The 15,874-nt window shown below is 39.0% G+C and overlaps 1 protein-coding gene across 9 annotated transcripts in view; it reads right to left on the bottom strand.

The window, feature by feature from the left end:
• AKAP9 (A-kinase anchoring protein 9) overlaps window positions 1-15,655 on the bottom strand; it is a 105,557-nt gene extending 89,902 nt beyond the window's left edge. For all 9 annotated transcript variants that reach the window (XM_039713209.1, XM_039713178.1, XM_039713199.1 and 6 more), the window contains exon 1: window positions 15,325-15,655. In XM_039713209.1, the coding sequence (XP_039569143.1) occupies window positions 15,325-15,372 (48 nt within the window). In that variant the 5' untranslated portion in view covers window positions 15,373-15,655. The remainder of the gene's footprint in view (window positions 1-15,324) is intronic.
• Window positions 15,656-15,874: the final 219 nt, after the last annotated feature.

Consider the following 15,874-nt stretch of genomic DNA (forward strand, 5'->3'; position numbering starts at 1 on the left):
TAACTTAATAAAACTAATCCACTGGTGGCATGTATTAGACTAAATTAGGTAGGGTACACATGATACATGACACCAACCAAATGGAAGGTAGATTGCTATGTGTTTCTACTGGCTTAAGGCATACACAGCAATCAAGACAAAGCTTGTGCTCAATAAATCTGATCAGATGAAGATACAGGTAAAACAAAAGCAAACAACTAACAAACAATCAAAAAGGCTGGAACTTGCAAAAGGTATCACATTTAAAGCCTTTGGAATAGATTAATAATTGCCAACAAAACACACTTGACAGAAAAATCATTAGACAGAAGCCACAATTATTTCATAAAGGTGAACTCCTTAACAGGTTTCTGCATTGTAGTTGTATAATTACATATATGTTTAAGATTTTAAGTACTTATCTCCCACTCAATTCTTGATGAATTCAGCCTTGTGAAACAAGTTATCTTCTGAAAGTAAAAGGCAGATACTGCCCTCCTGAGCAGAAGGAAAAAAACACTTGAGCATTAAAACTATGTACTAGGTTGCAATTTTATATCTGCTATTTCCTTCAATATTGTGTTTGATTCAACAAAATTGTAGGCTAGGCTTTACATTTACTGCAGTTGATTTCTACTGACCCAGTGAAGTTCACTGAGCTACAAATAGGATCAATTTTTCTCATTCTTTCCTGCAGAATCATACCTCATGAACTGTTCACAATTAAATATTTAAATAAACCATAAAGATTAATATGCCACAAACCACAAGAAATACAAAAAGAAGTAATGGACTTTCACAGATAGTGAGCTTCAGTCAGGCTTATGAAAAAAATGAACCCAATATTTATTTTACAGCATAGTAGCATTAAAACATTAATCAGCATAAATATAAGCATTAAAACATTAATCTACTCAGAATTTCAATTTCTGGAAAGCAGCAAGTTATCAGACATATATCTGTATGTATCACCAAAATAAATTTACTACTAATCTGAGGATTCCTTATGTAGTAACTTCAATTTATTTCTTCTTAAAGCAACTAGTTTTAACACCTGTTCTTTAATAAGTATATAGTTGTATCAGCTGTTTGACTAAATATAGTTAAATCAACAGCTGGAGACTCCTTTAATTAATCCCTTGGAGTTCTTAGAGGGTAACTATTTTAGGAAAACAACTGCAATACAGTAACATGATTAAGCATATAAGCATGTTAATTCCACTATATTTAGGTCTTAAAAATACTCAATTCAAAAGAAATGTCTGACAGAATAGCAATGTCTAAAAAGCAATGAAACTATGTAATTAAATACTAGAAGCAGTCAGGTAGTCAGCAAATTTCTGCCTTGTTCTGTAATTTTCTTCCCATGCTGCCCTTCTTCCCCAAAAAATAACCTTAGGAAAACATTCCTGAGACTGTAAGGGAGTGAAAAAGTGAGTCTACCTTTTCCCTGAGCCCAAAGCAAGGCTAAATTTCAATCTAAATTTTGGTAATAATGGATGGAAAGAGGTGAGTCTGGTTCTGGAAGAAGAGAAATTATTTTCATATCTCCTATGTGCTAATTTTTCTTCTCATTTATAATTTTCTTTGTATTAAACACACATAACTGCAATTTATCATATCCTAGAATACGACTTTAGCCCTCATTTTTAACAGGAATCTGAGAGGAAGGAAAAAGTTATATAGCACACTGAACTTCACAGACAAGCAGAACAAGCCTGATATTTCAAACAGAAGTTCAGAAGGTTTCTCTAAAAGCGTTTTAAACTCTAGGTAAGAGCAGTCCTAAATACTTTATGGTCTTTTGACTTTAATACCACTAAAACAACTTACTGTGATTTTGTGGCAGAACATTCTTTATTATCAGCATGATAAAGGTGTCAAATTGGAATAATTTTTTAAAGAAAACTTTAAACTTCTACTACCACAAGATAGCACTTACTGCTTAATGAGAACAAATGTTCTTCTTATCAGTTCTAAAAATCCCACACTCTAACTTCTCAATTAATATCAAAACCCATATAGAGTAATTAACACAAGATATTGAGACAATGTAATTTAAAATACCATATAAATATTTTATTTAATTCAGAAACATACAAAAATCATCACCTATGCCCATCTGTGCCTGCCAGTTAGAAGGCAACTCTAAAAATACAAAAGTATGCAGAAGCAACAGTTGCCTCCAGGAACTCCATACAGTGCTTGTCAATCAAATTACTGGCAACCTGCAAGTTTGTATGTAACACAGACACTTCATTCTGCTTATTAATTTTTACACGTTTAAAAGTTAAAGTTGACATTTTTCATTTTTATAAAGATTGAACAATTAAGACTAAAACTATGCAATGAGAAAATAAAAAGCTTTGAGGAGGAAAATAATGATTCTCATGTTTCTAATTTTGAGCATTACCAGACTCATTTATATTTTGCTTACATGCATTTATGGAAGAAATAACTGTAGGCAAAATCTATGTTTTTAACCAAAGAAAAATCCCCAGAACAAATTCACTTTCTCTTGTTTTATAGCATTCTGTACATTACTTCAAGTGGATTTCTTGTAAAACACTTGAAATGCATTTCCCTCACACAACTAGTTACATGGACATTACGTTCCAAGTTAAAGAGGTGTTCTTCCCCAACCTGAATAGATGAAGATAACACCTGAAAATAAAGACTTATTTTAGGGAGCATGGAAGGAGTGAAACAGTATCATAAATTATCTTAATTGCTAGTCATCTTACTGCATTACATCAGAAAAATGCAGTTTTTTATATAAGCCTTCTGTTGTATAGATTAACCCAGCTCCTTAAGATACAGTATAGTACTAATATATGCCTATTTATTTGTATTTTTTAATTAGCTTTATATTGTGTTTAATCTGGCACTGTGAAATCAAGTATTTGAATGTATTTCTCCCAACACAAAGGATTATCTTATTGCAGTTGTTTGGGAAAAATAAACATATCTGTCCATTTCCTCCATTCTCCCACCACCCCAATATATACTGCAATGAAATAATTACATGGGGAGGGGAGCAGGAGAGAGGTAAAAAAGAACCCCTTAATTTCTCAATCAGTATTTGATCGCCACCCCAATACATGCTGCAATGAAATAATTACATGGGCAGGAGCAGGAGAGAGGTAAAGAAGAACCCCTTAATTTCTCAATCAGTATTTGATCACATTAGCCCATTATCATCCAGGTAACAGCTATAATGCTATTAAATAACATAATTCTATTCCTCAAGTTATTCTTACCTTTTTTCAGGTAAAACCCAAGAATATTACCTACCCCAGTTGACCACATCAGAAAAGCACAACTTGGCTTAAAGAAGTAGTGAGAACAAAAAATATTCCAAAATTGGGATTGTAGGCAGAAATCAATTTTGGGGGTCCTCCTCCTGTTTCAGGATATGAAAACAACCCTGCTGGCCACTACTGAGAAATGCAGGATCCCTTCCTGACTTCAAAGTGGATGACACAATATCACCTCTTTCTTTTAGTCACTGGAACATTCTGTAGGCTACTTTTACAGCCCTGTAATGAAATGGAATTAAAAATTCCTCCTTCCTGCCAATGGGAAAGTGTGTGAACTTTCCTCTACCATCTTTCATGCTGCTAAGACTTCATGAGTGTTCTGCCAGCCTGGTCTTTCAGACTGTCAAAGTGTCTGATAAGAAGGCCTATGCCTCAATTCAATAACCCGAGTGTTCTGCCAGCCTGTTCTTTCAGACTGTCCAAGTGCCTCTGATAAGAAGGCCTATGCCTCAATTCAATAACCTCCCTAAGGCAGTACCATCCATGAGGACACACAAGGCACACTCCCTCCAATGCAGGTCACTTACAAAATATCCAACTGTACACCTGAAGAACACTACTTTTCAGCAATCTGAGCAGAGCAGTCCAGCTAATTTTCTGCCCACCTTGCAGACCATGTATCCAAGCCACCTATCTCCAGTTTGCACAAACAGCCTCTTAGAGATCACATCAAATGCCTTCCTAAAGTCAAGGTAAACAACATCCACCATTCCCTCCCCATCCATGAGACATTTGGTTTATCACAGAGGACAATTAACTTGCCCTTGATAAATTCCAGTCATGCTCTTGGTCTTTCTGTGCCTGAACATAGGTTCCAGGAAGATCTGCTCCATCATCTTCCCAGACACCAGAGCCAGGCTGACCTGCCTACATATCCTGATACTCCTCATCCTCCTTGAATATGGAGCTGATGTTTGCTTTTTTCCTCCTGCTTCATTTGAAATCTCTGAAGGCAATGACCTTTCAAAGATGAGCGAAGAAATAGCCTTGTAACAATAGCACTCAGCTTCTGCAGGATGCTGGGATGCATTGTACTCAGTCCCATAAATGTTTATACGTCAAAATTGCTTAAGTGTTCCCCATTTGATCTGTACAGTTCAGCCCTCCAATTCTGTCATTAAACTCAGGGACCTGGAAAGCCCAAGGACAGCCCTTACCACAAAGAAGCAAAAAAAGCCTTGAGAGTTGCTTCCATATCCTTTTGCACCAGATTATTTTGAAGTCTAAGCCTCTTCACTATGTTTGCCACGCACTTCAGTTTAGTACTGTGTACACACAAACACACATTCTTTCCACAGCTAATAATGTAAATACTGAGTGACACAGGCTTTGTGGAAGACTGAATGACCACCTACTTTGAGAGTAAGCCATTAAAACAAATAACACTAAGTCAAATTCATTTGTATTCATTTGTATTCACTATTCATTTGTAACATGAAATGATGACTGTACCTTAACCAACTCTTTGGTTTGCTTATGAGATGATATCACACAGTGTCAAAAATCTTTAACGGTTTCAGCGAGTCCTGTCAGACCAGCCCTAGTTACCTAAAGGGGGTCTCCTATTAACAGTTGTGCAGATCCCCAAGAACCTTAATGTTGACAATTCATTCAGAGAAGTCTGTTTCGTTTAAAGAGCACTCTTTGCCAGTCTTTTGAGACTCCCTAATGAGCACATAGAGAGTCCTACTGATAACTGCAGGATAACTGCAGCTGTGGTTACAGTGTGTTATCAAGCATCAGCGTGGCTTCCAGGGCCCAAGCTTGGGGATAATCAACTGTTTCTCAAAAATCATGAATACCGATTAGAAACCACAACAAAAGTCCTGATGTATCCACAGAAAATTGTAGTCAGGCAACTACTACATCCTGTGGGATCCTAATCAATACTCCACTCCAGATTCCATAGTTCCTTCTTCCACAACACACTGCAATTATTCAACTGCAATTTCTAATCAGTTAACTTTAAAAAACTACCATTTCTAGAGCAAAGGGTTTAAAGATGCAACAATACTGCAACACATAATGAATTGCATGGAGAGAATCAGTATTTGAAGAGGCTTTGCCCAGACTTCTCTAGGCAGCTAATGGAAGAAAACTTGAATGACAAAAGCATTTGTCATTTGTGCTGATGCTTCAAGAAAGGGGCTGCAGCCCACTGCATGTTTTTCCTGATCAGCAGAAGTCCTGCACTGCCCAACAATGCATATTTTTCCTCCCTCCTGCATGGTAACATTTAGTCATTATACTAAAAGAGGAAGAAGAGTTTATTAGATATTGGCTGAGAAGGGCCAACAAAAGTATTTTTAGATGTTAGAAAAAGCACAAACTATTTATTTACTTTAAGTTTCTATGCACTATTTACATTATCCTGATTCATGCAAATTTAACTTTTTCATCTTAACAGGAAACAACTTAGCTGCATTTATGTAGAATCCATCTACATTTTTCCTCTCCACATAAAATATTGATTTACTTTAAGTCTCTATGCACTATGCACTGTTTACATTATCCTGATTCATGCAAATTTAACTTTTTCATCTTAACAGGAAACAATTTAGCTGCATTTATGTAGAATACATCTACATTTTTTCCTCTCCACAGTGTCCTCTTTAGTAAAAATGTAGCTACAACAGAGATATTTAAAGATCAAAAGCTGAGAGAAATAAACCCAACAGGTAGAGAAAAAATGTAAAGGCACAGCAAGATCTCAAGAGTTGTGTTAGCATCTAATTTCTCGTTAACCAAGAAGTCTGAAAGAAAGAGGCACCTTCAGAATGAACAGACTATGTCTAAATAAGGCTTTATTAATAACGAACACAAGATTATAATTTTTTTTAACTTGACAAGTGCCAACTGGCACAGAATTGGAAAGGTTACATCTTTGTCAGCAAGACAATCAGCTTTTCAGATACAGATCAATTGTTTAAATTCAGTTCCTGCTAAGCAGTCCACTCCTTGTTAATAAACACAAGTGATATGATGACTTCCATCCAGTTGTCAATGCAATCTTTTCAGGAACATTGTGTTCAGCTGTCAAAAGCAGAAATTCTGGAGAATTTCAATACATTTTTAAGCTATTATTCATATGCATTTTGGCCACCTCTGTGCTTCAACTCCATATAGAAACTGAATAAAACTTAAATTTTCATTTTAAGAGATATTTATAGTTTTGATTCTTTTCTAGTAAATTGCAAATATTTTAGAAGAAGTCAAACTCAGTTGTGCTTCACCATTTTCCCACCTAGTTTATATAACTTTTACATTAACTCCCACCATGTGGCACGTCTGGCACCGAATGGACAGAGTGAGAATAAAGCCCACAAACTGCAGCTTGTGAGAGAGAGACAGCTCTGAGAGGAGCTGAGCAGACATAAGGGAAGAACCAACTGTATGAATTTCATGCTCAGTGTGCAAGGCTTGACAGGCTTGTACGATGCTGACAGGCTTTTATCACTTTTTACACGCTGCTGAATTATGAGAAAAGCAAGCTCACAAAGACATTGATACTGCTCACAAAACTGCACTTGTCTCTGGAGTCTTGTTTTCACTTTTTGTTTGGTTTTGGTTTTTTGGTTTTTTTAAGAAAGCTAAATTGAATTCCTAGAATATATACAAATAATGAAGAAAATCTAACACATTCATCTTTAAGGAATCTTGTATCAGGACATCCTTCATTTCTTTTAACACAGCAAATGAGGCTAGCTAACACAGCATACAACTGAACAGACCCAGACAGGGTTTTCTTACCATTGCTATTGAGCATTACCTGTTATAGTAAGACATTTTTCCTATATACCTTTTAATTGAAAAATATATATTCTCAATGCAAATATATAGGTTTTACGTTAAACTGGCTACCTCCCTTAAACAATCTAAATGGATTTAGAAATACTTAAATATTTTCCCTGTTTTGTGGTTGGATACTGGAGGTTTCTTCACAGGGAAGAGTTTAAGTAAAGCAAAAAGGTCAGCAAACAAAGGCAGGATTAAGGGATAACCTCTTCTATCAAATCACAGCCTACCACTGAACTCAGATTTGAATAAAATGTTATGCAACTTACTGTGCTTATTCTCTGGAACACCTGTTTTATCAATATTTGCACAGAAACACGTTCAGTGCCAGAACAATCCCATTTACTCCATCTCTTCAACTCCAACAATCTTCCTGGGTCTTGCTTGCTATTGTAGTTTTAGAGATATCCTGCAATTTTGCCACAGCAGCACAGTTTTCATCAAATCTAGGCTTTCCTCAGAAAATATCACAAAAATTGTATATAGTCTCTTATCATTATTATCTCCCATTGTCAAGAGTTTTAAAATTTCTTCATGTTTTGAGATTTAGAAGCATAGTCCAATAGACCACCTCTTCTTCGTTTTGCCATGATGTTACAACTCAGTGTTGTTACAATTGGGATTTGATCACTCCCTCATTACCCTCAACTTAGTGTTTGGTATCTAGAGTGTCACATTCCTTTGCCAGCTGACAACTGTTGAATTTGTTCCATCTGGGAGCTTGCTGAGGCTCTTTTTTAGAAGAGAGAAGCAGGAGAACTCATACTTCCAAGAAACTAAGAATTCTAAGAAATCTGAACATTTTTATTAATTGTTCAGTCTTTTCTCCACTGGTTGTAGGAAAGGTAGCTATAAAATGTAGGCTTCTCAAGAAATCACAAGAAAACGAAGATCAAGGTTTCCTTCAATAAACAGGAACACCACAACCATCAACACAATAGGGTGTGCCAACTCTTTGCAGTCAACAGACAAGCATCTCATCAACATAAATTTCAAGAACTATTTATGTTTCAGCATAGCGGTTAATAGACTGAGATTATCAATTGTGTTCTGTTGAACTGTGGTACATTTATAATTCCAAATTCAAAGTGACATGCTAGCATGTATCAGTAACAAACTTATTTTGAAACAAATACATAGAAACACCTTGAAATCTCTCTCTGTGGGGCAGGTAATTTAAGACAGAGCTTTCAGACCCTCAATTAGGATTTCCAACAATTGTGCTACTAGCATATAACCTTATGTTGCAATATACGGTAGGTTCAACAAAGTTGGACCTACTTCAGCAACCTTATTTTCTTTTGTCCTCATTTTCATCAAATTTTTCACTATTCCAAACTCTAATATGCTGGAGTAACCGTGTATTATTCTACAGTTAATACTTTTGTACACCAGTATTTAAAAGCATCTAGTTGTTTGGTTATTCCCTGTCAGGAAAAAATACAGGATTTTCTGGCAACACCTACATATGCCAAAAAGTCCAATTTCCTGGGAGTATCAGATGCACTTTACTGAAAGTCCTTTAGAATTAATTTGTGGTGGTGATCAAGCTTATTTCCAAGTAAGTACCAACAACCTTTTCTGGATTCTAGTTATAACAGGGAAACAAATGTTGCAGTCATCTCTGTTTTGCTATTGCAACACACATACTAAGAAAATAAGTAGTTGTAAAGAAGACCGCAGAAATGAGGGAGAGACTTGCACAAAAATTAAGAATGTCTTGAAAGTAGGCAAAGAGCAACTTTTCTGTAATTCTTTCTCCTTACACAAGGAGCAAGAAAACATTTTAAACTGCAGTTTTGCAATGCCATTTCTTGCTTTCACTGTGCTACCAACAACACTGTGCTTATTTCTCTATTTTTGTGAAATGAACTAGCATTCTGGATTAAAGAACAATTCTCTCTAAACTGGCAAAAGAACAAAGATTATTTTGAATTGATATTTCTCTGCATTCACAGCAGAAAACAAGTATAAATTACAGCTCGTTCTATGTTGCACCACCACTGGAAAGTAGAGAGCTACTTTAAAGACTTGAATAAAAGGCTGCATTGACAATAACATCTAAAACCAATTATCAAGCCCTGTATCAAAAGCAAGAACAGATCTCTGGAATGAGGGAAATGGACATCAAAACAACAACATAAAAAAAAACCACACTCAGAAACAGGAAGACTTCTAGTAGTTTCAATGTGAAATAGAGTTGAAATCCCGGATTTCAGTTGAAGTACCTTTTTTTTAACAAATACCCAATAGAGTCAATAAAAATTTGAACATGTGAGAAAAAAATTAAACTTTCTTTTTATTTTTTCAAAGAAAAAAGAAAAGAACACTGAGTAAACTGTAATGAGCTGGTGGTCCTATTACCCTCATAAGAAAAATTAAACTAGTCATTCCAATTTTTCTGCTATTACCCATATAATGTGTCTTGAAAATAGTCTCACGGATTTCCATTTAATCTCTCACCCAAGCTTATGTACCACCCCAGTAGCAATCAATTATTTAGACTGAATATATTTATATCTCAAATGTATATAAAATCTCTTTTTCTACAATACAACATCCACTGTTTTGAACAAAAATAAATGCATGCACAACAAGCTGAACACCTCACACTTTGCTCCTTCCTCACCTCTACTCAATTTCTTTGCTATCTTCTTTTACTCAAAAAAAGTTTTAAAACCACATGTGCTCTCTCCAGGGCAATGTTCACTCCTTATATCTGTGATTTTCTCTGCAACACAAAATAAGCTTTTAAACCTACTCATATTCATAATCAAAATATACACATGCAATTCCACATACCTTCTCTTATTTGCATTTAAAATTGACAGACATGCAGACTGGAGAGCAGACTGAAACCTGTAAACGAAAAGAAGTCAAACCCTACAAGCTCAGTAGGACCTAGAAAAAGAAACAGCTTTACAGTAGAACAAAAGAATGCCCAGGAACTAGATTTGATACAGATTTCTGAGGATCTTCATGTGCAAGAAAAAGAGTTCCTTAAAATAAACTGTTCATTATAGTATTTTTTTCAGTTTCACTGTACTCTCAAGCCAAAGCCTTCCCACATTTTTCCAGGAAACTTTTGAAAGATCCAGTTGCTTCCTGTCTTGTCCATTTATACACACCAGCATCTTCAGATACAGAAAGCACCACTGCCATGCTGTGAACTTTTAACTCAAAAAGCTTCTTCTGTCCTTAATTTATGAAGAGTGACCACAATGACTAGGGCTTTATGGTGAAATCAGCACTTTGTGATATGGCAAATATGACTTATTTTAAGAGAAAAGGAGAGTAGGAAAATGCAGACTTAAAACTACATTCTTCCTTCCATAATTCCATTTATTTTTGCTCAAGTTATTTGAGGCTGACAGGATAAACAAAATGAACAGTCTACACTTCAAAGCAAAAGATGATGTGTTAATAGCCCAGCTATTTAATGACATGTAAGTTTCAAATCTATTTAATTTGACTGACTCTTAAATTAGTTCTGTTGGTTAGAGCATGGTGCTGACAGCACTCCTGTGGGTTCAATCCCCATATGTAACTGTCTTAAGTCACTTAAGAGTTGAACTTGATCATCCTTGTAGGTCTCTTTCAACCCAGAATATTCTGTGATCTGTGACTTCAGTGATGAAAAACCCTTTAATAACCACTGAGATGCTGCCTTTTTTCCTCTTCAGGTAAATCACAGGGAGTTTAAAAAGACTGTGTTTTACACACAATCTGTACTTCTGGGGGATTTAAATTAGAGCTTTAATCACTGAGTCACATAACTATTCCATGTTTGCATGAGTGTTTTATTTAAAAAAAAGCCCCAAATGTATCAACACCTTTCCTTGAGACTTCCAAAACTACTCAGTCCAAGGAGGCTAAAGGTGAGTGAGGAAAATCTTTTTCTCCTCTCAAAAAAGAAAGACATAGCAATGCAAACACCAAACATTCCCAGACTCTTAGACAATGCTATTTTAATAATACATATCATTTTCATCTCCAGCCATCTGAAATATTTACATGCATGACCAGATGACAAAATATGCAATTATTTCTTTTGACTATTCAATTTGTGAAGATAACTTGCCAAATTAGTTATACAACCTGTAATACTTGTCCACTGAGAGCCATTAGAGCTTCCCCAGCCGACATCACTGCTCCATCTGCTCAGTGATTTTCTGGTATAGATCAAAAGCAGTAACAGCCTCTGTTCTCAAGTGTTTAAACGAAACCAAATCACTAATTTCTTCAGGTTCTCCAACAATTACACCGTTTCTTAAAACACTGCAACAATGTATTTCAAACATTCATAAAAGCTTTGAAAAACAAAACACTAAATTATGTATTCTAACATTAGACTTGAAATCCTAGACCAACACAAGAGAACTTACAAAGTGTATTAGTGTCGTTCCCTTGTTTGCCCCTCCCATAGGAAAAACAATCATACAGCTAAGGAGTGCCCTTTGCTCACTAGAAATTTAAACACTTATTCAAATACTTTGCTAACTAAATTTCAGTACTGTAAAATGGATCATTCCACAAAATTTGCTATTGATAGCTTCATCTCAATTTTGCCAGTTATAACAGCTGTGCCTTTCATGTGCATCTGTGTGCATAGAAATTAAAATATTTTTATAAATTTCAGAAGCTCTACACCAAAATACCCTCAGCCACTTTCTGACAAGGGAATCCAATCACGTGGTTTCATTCTGAAGCTCGCAAACTACTCTCTGTAGTTCTGAGAGCTGATCAGGACAGTCCCACACCCTAATAAGAAAAGCCAGTTACTAAGCTGCTAAATACATACATGAAATTAAAATACCCAACCCAACTAGAATAAATAATCTTTAATGTCAGATGAGCTTTCCAAGCAAACTGATGCACACAGGAATCCACATGTAGTATGCCATGTCAAGATCTTCAACCACCATCCTCCGTAGTCCTTTTTTAAGACCAGATACACATTCACTATCTCAGGCCACCAACAATATTCCAGAATCTCCTCAGCAAAGCACAAAACACATCTGATGTGTTTCTAACGTCACTGTGTTTTAGGACATTGATCAACCTTACAGCATGCATCTATATTTCTATTGCTGGCACACATCTTTCCTTCCAGTTTCCACCACAGTCAACACTGTTTGCCTTAACTGGCTTTCTAACACACACTCTTCTTGCTTCCATAATGACATCATGAGATAAGATAAAGAAACTACCTGTTTGGGAGAGAAGGGAGTTCTACAGAGGAACTGAGATATCATTTTCAATGGAAGGGAGACAGACTTTTTAGAGGCTGGGTTAATATTCAGCAGATTTACTCACGGCAAAAGAAAATGAATGACTACAGGTCTGGAAAAGGAAGCATGTAATTGACTGAATTTAACTTTGTGCCTCCCTTGCCTTTGGAGACTTGTAACAGACAGAACAACAACACATGGGGCAAACTGCTTCATAATGCACACTTGGGTGTAGTCTCCGAAGATCAGCAGGTACACATGAATATTGGTGAGCCTACATCAAGACTTTTTATCTCAATTTTCAAATCATGTACTGGCAAAGGCTGTGTGTTCACACTGAGACCTATTCTGCCAGGCTTGACTACACTTAGCACCATGCAATCAAGGTGAGATTCACAAGAGAGCTTCTCATTTCCAGTAACAAGAAAGGAGGACTCAGAAGGAAATTAATTTGCAGAAAATCCACTTTTAATACACTTCTCTGTAAAAGATCTATGTGGGGGGACAATGTCTTAGAAGTCATCAAGAAGAAGTTTCAGTGTAGATCAATGCACACAAAACCAAATGCTACATTTGCCTACTTGATATTATAAAACAACCAAATGGTTGCTTTACAAGAGAGTTCATATGGTTTAACATGCAGACATTGAGATTTAGCAGTGCCGACTTTACAAGGAAGAAACCAAACCAAACCAGAATCCAGGTCTCAAGTCTGAATAACTCCACAGTGTATAATAACTCCACAGTTAGCAGTGTACCAGCCACCTTCATGGCATCTACTAGGCTCTTTTAGCAGATTCCCAATTACCTACATTCATCCTGCAGTTTATGGAACATCTTATTTAAAGTTTGTAATTTCAGGTGGATGGTTTAAGGTGTCTGCAGTATAGCAATACCTTCACGTTTTGGCACAATAACAACATACACTTAAACACATTTTCTCAGCTACTTTATTTAAATAACTCTCAAGTGATAAAGCTCAAAGGTTTTCTGGATGCTTGTTGCTGTGGTATGCAGAAAATACCCACTGGAGCCAAGCAATTTTAGGAGATGCACTTATTACACTTCTGTGAATGTGCTTGAAAACAAGAAAAGCAACTGCAGGAGGAACTCCTGCTTTCACTCTCTGCTAACACAATTTCTTCTTTTCTGCTTTTATCAGTGACATTTGTCACTGAAAGACTGTGACCTAATCTCCACTATACAACACATTTTTACATTCACATGTAAAAATGGGGTAAATGCAACACAGAAGACAAGCAAAAAATCTGAAAAAACTCACAGTGCTTTTATAGTCCCTTTTCATATAAACCATGTATAGTTTTAAGGAGTGATAATGACTTGGATCACAGGGGACATTTAAAAGCATAAAATACTAAAATCTTCAGGCAAAAACTTACATGAACAGCATTCGGTTTTAGACAGAAAAGACTAGAATAATAGTGAAAGTTATGGCAGTACTCTTAAAATACAGAATGAATTAGTAAACTGTACATGGCTTTTCTCAAAGTTTGAAGGAAGCCACTGAATTCCTGCTAGACTACTGTCTTCTGGTTCAATTTTCAGTAATTGTCATTAATTTTCTAACCCCAGGCCAACATGGGCAGAAAAATCTAAATTCTTCACTGTGCTTTATAATACTGGCAAATCTACTTCAACCATTTCATTTATGAACTACTTTCTAATTTTCTGCAAAAGAATTAGCCAGTCTGTAACAGAATATACTGCCACCAGGATCTAATTTGTCCCAGTGCCTTTTATGAGTACTATATAATGTTGTGCAAACAGCACTCTTGCACTAAGCATTTAAGGAACAGGTTTTTCTATATAAGCATACAACTCCATCTAGGAGATTTTCCCAACAGACAGTTTGAACTCAAACAGAAACACACTAAGAAGTTTTTTACTAATACAGCAAAATACCTATTCAATACTTTGCAGATGAACTATATCTTTTCTATAGTACACACAAATAAGATGTGAAAATGATGTTTCATAGTTTCATCTTTAGCTTGTCTTCATTTCGCCTCTGCTATTAGCTCCTGCCAAGTTACATGCGTATCTTTAGCATGAATGACTGACCAACTTCTGAACTCTTATCATTTAGCTATAACTACAGGAAGGAAATAGATGATACCTAACGCCAAAACACTAATTTTATCTAGAATGCCATTAATTAGCTTATCTCGTTGAACACACCAAAGCTTTCTTTGAAGTTAAAAACAGGTCCTCCTGAAGTGTAGTCTGGTCTGCTGCCCAGAAGGCGAAACGCTGTGCAGCCGGCGTGTACTGAGCCATGCTTAGAGTAAAATGATAAGCTCCCCGCCTAACCCTGGGGTCAGCCCGCAGAGCAGCGCCTGAGCCGCGGGACAGCCCCGAGGCGGTGGCGGCGCACGGCGGTGCGGGCGGGCACGGCGGGGTCCCGCGGGGGAGTCACGGCACTGCCAGCCCGCCGGCACGGGCACCGCGCCGCGCCGCTGGAGGCACCGCTAATCCTCTCTCACGGCATTAGGTCCACACTGAGAACAGCCGTCGGTTTCATAAACTTCCTTAAAGGTTCACAGGGTTTCCCAGGCTTATGAGGTAAACGGGATTCGCGCCTCGGCTGCCAAGGGTAATGAGGTTAAGGCTCCTTCTCCCCTTCCTCCTTGGCTCTTCCTCCGTCCGGCGCCGCAGCGGGCGCTGTCCGGGCTGTCACCGTCCGGCCCCGTGACTGGCACCTGTGGCATGCCAGGTGTCGGGGGCCGGTGTCGCCGGGCACTGTCACCCACCGCCCGGGCGGGAGCGCAGCCCGGCCCTGCGGCGGGCGGGGGAGCGCGGGGCGGGCGGCACAAAGCGCTTCCTCCGCCCGCGGCTTTGTTCGCGGCGGGGCCTCGCGCCAAGCCCCTGCCGCAGCCCCGCTCCGCCGCCGCACCGCGCGGCTCGGCCCGGCCCCGCTGACAACCTCCCCCGCCCTCACCCCGCTGTCTCCCGGCCACGCCACCGCCTCCTCCTCCTACCTTGGCTTTCCCAGCCTCCAGCTTCTTCAGCCGCTCCTCGTCCTCCATGGCGTCTGTGCGGGAGAGCAGGGTGTTACCAGCAGCAGGAGCGGGGGCTCGCCCCGCGCCCTCCCCTCAGCCGAGGCGCACACGCTCGCTGTCCGGTCCGGTCCGGTCCGGCCCCGTCCCGCCTCACAGCGACGACAGCTGCCGTGGCGGGGCCACCGGCGCCGCCATCTTCAGCTCCACGTAAACACGCGGCCGGGGAAAGTGACGTGTGGCCGCCCGCTCCTCCTCCCGCCGCCGCCGGCACCTCCTCCCCGAGCCCTGGCCGCTCCCGGCGCCTCTGCCCGCCGGCGACCCCCACCCGCCCGGCTGTCGCCAAGTCCCGCCGGAGCCGTCCCCGGAGGAGAGGGTTCGACCCCTGCAGGGCGGTGGCGGCGCCGGGGGCAGCGGGCGCGCACAGCGCCGGTGGGCACACCCCCCTCCACACCCCTCTCCACACCCCCGCGCCCTGCGGGCAGAGGCGGGGGCTCCCGCTGCCCACAAAAGAACAGCGCTGCCGAGGCGC

This window comes from Passer montanus, unplaced genomic scaffold (assembly GCF_014805655.1).
Source record: "Passer montanus isolate IOZ18808 unplaced genomic scaffold, ASM1480565v1 scaffold10, whole genome shotgun sequence".
NCBI classification, from domain to species: domain Eukaryota; kingdom Metazoa; phylum Chordata; class Aves; order Passeriformes; family Passeridae; genus Passer; species Passer montanus.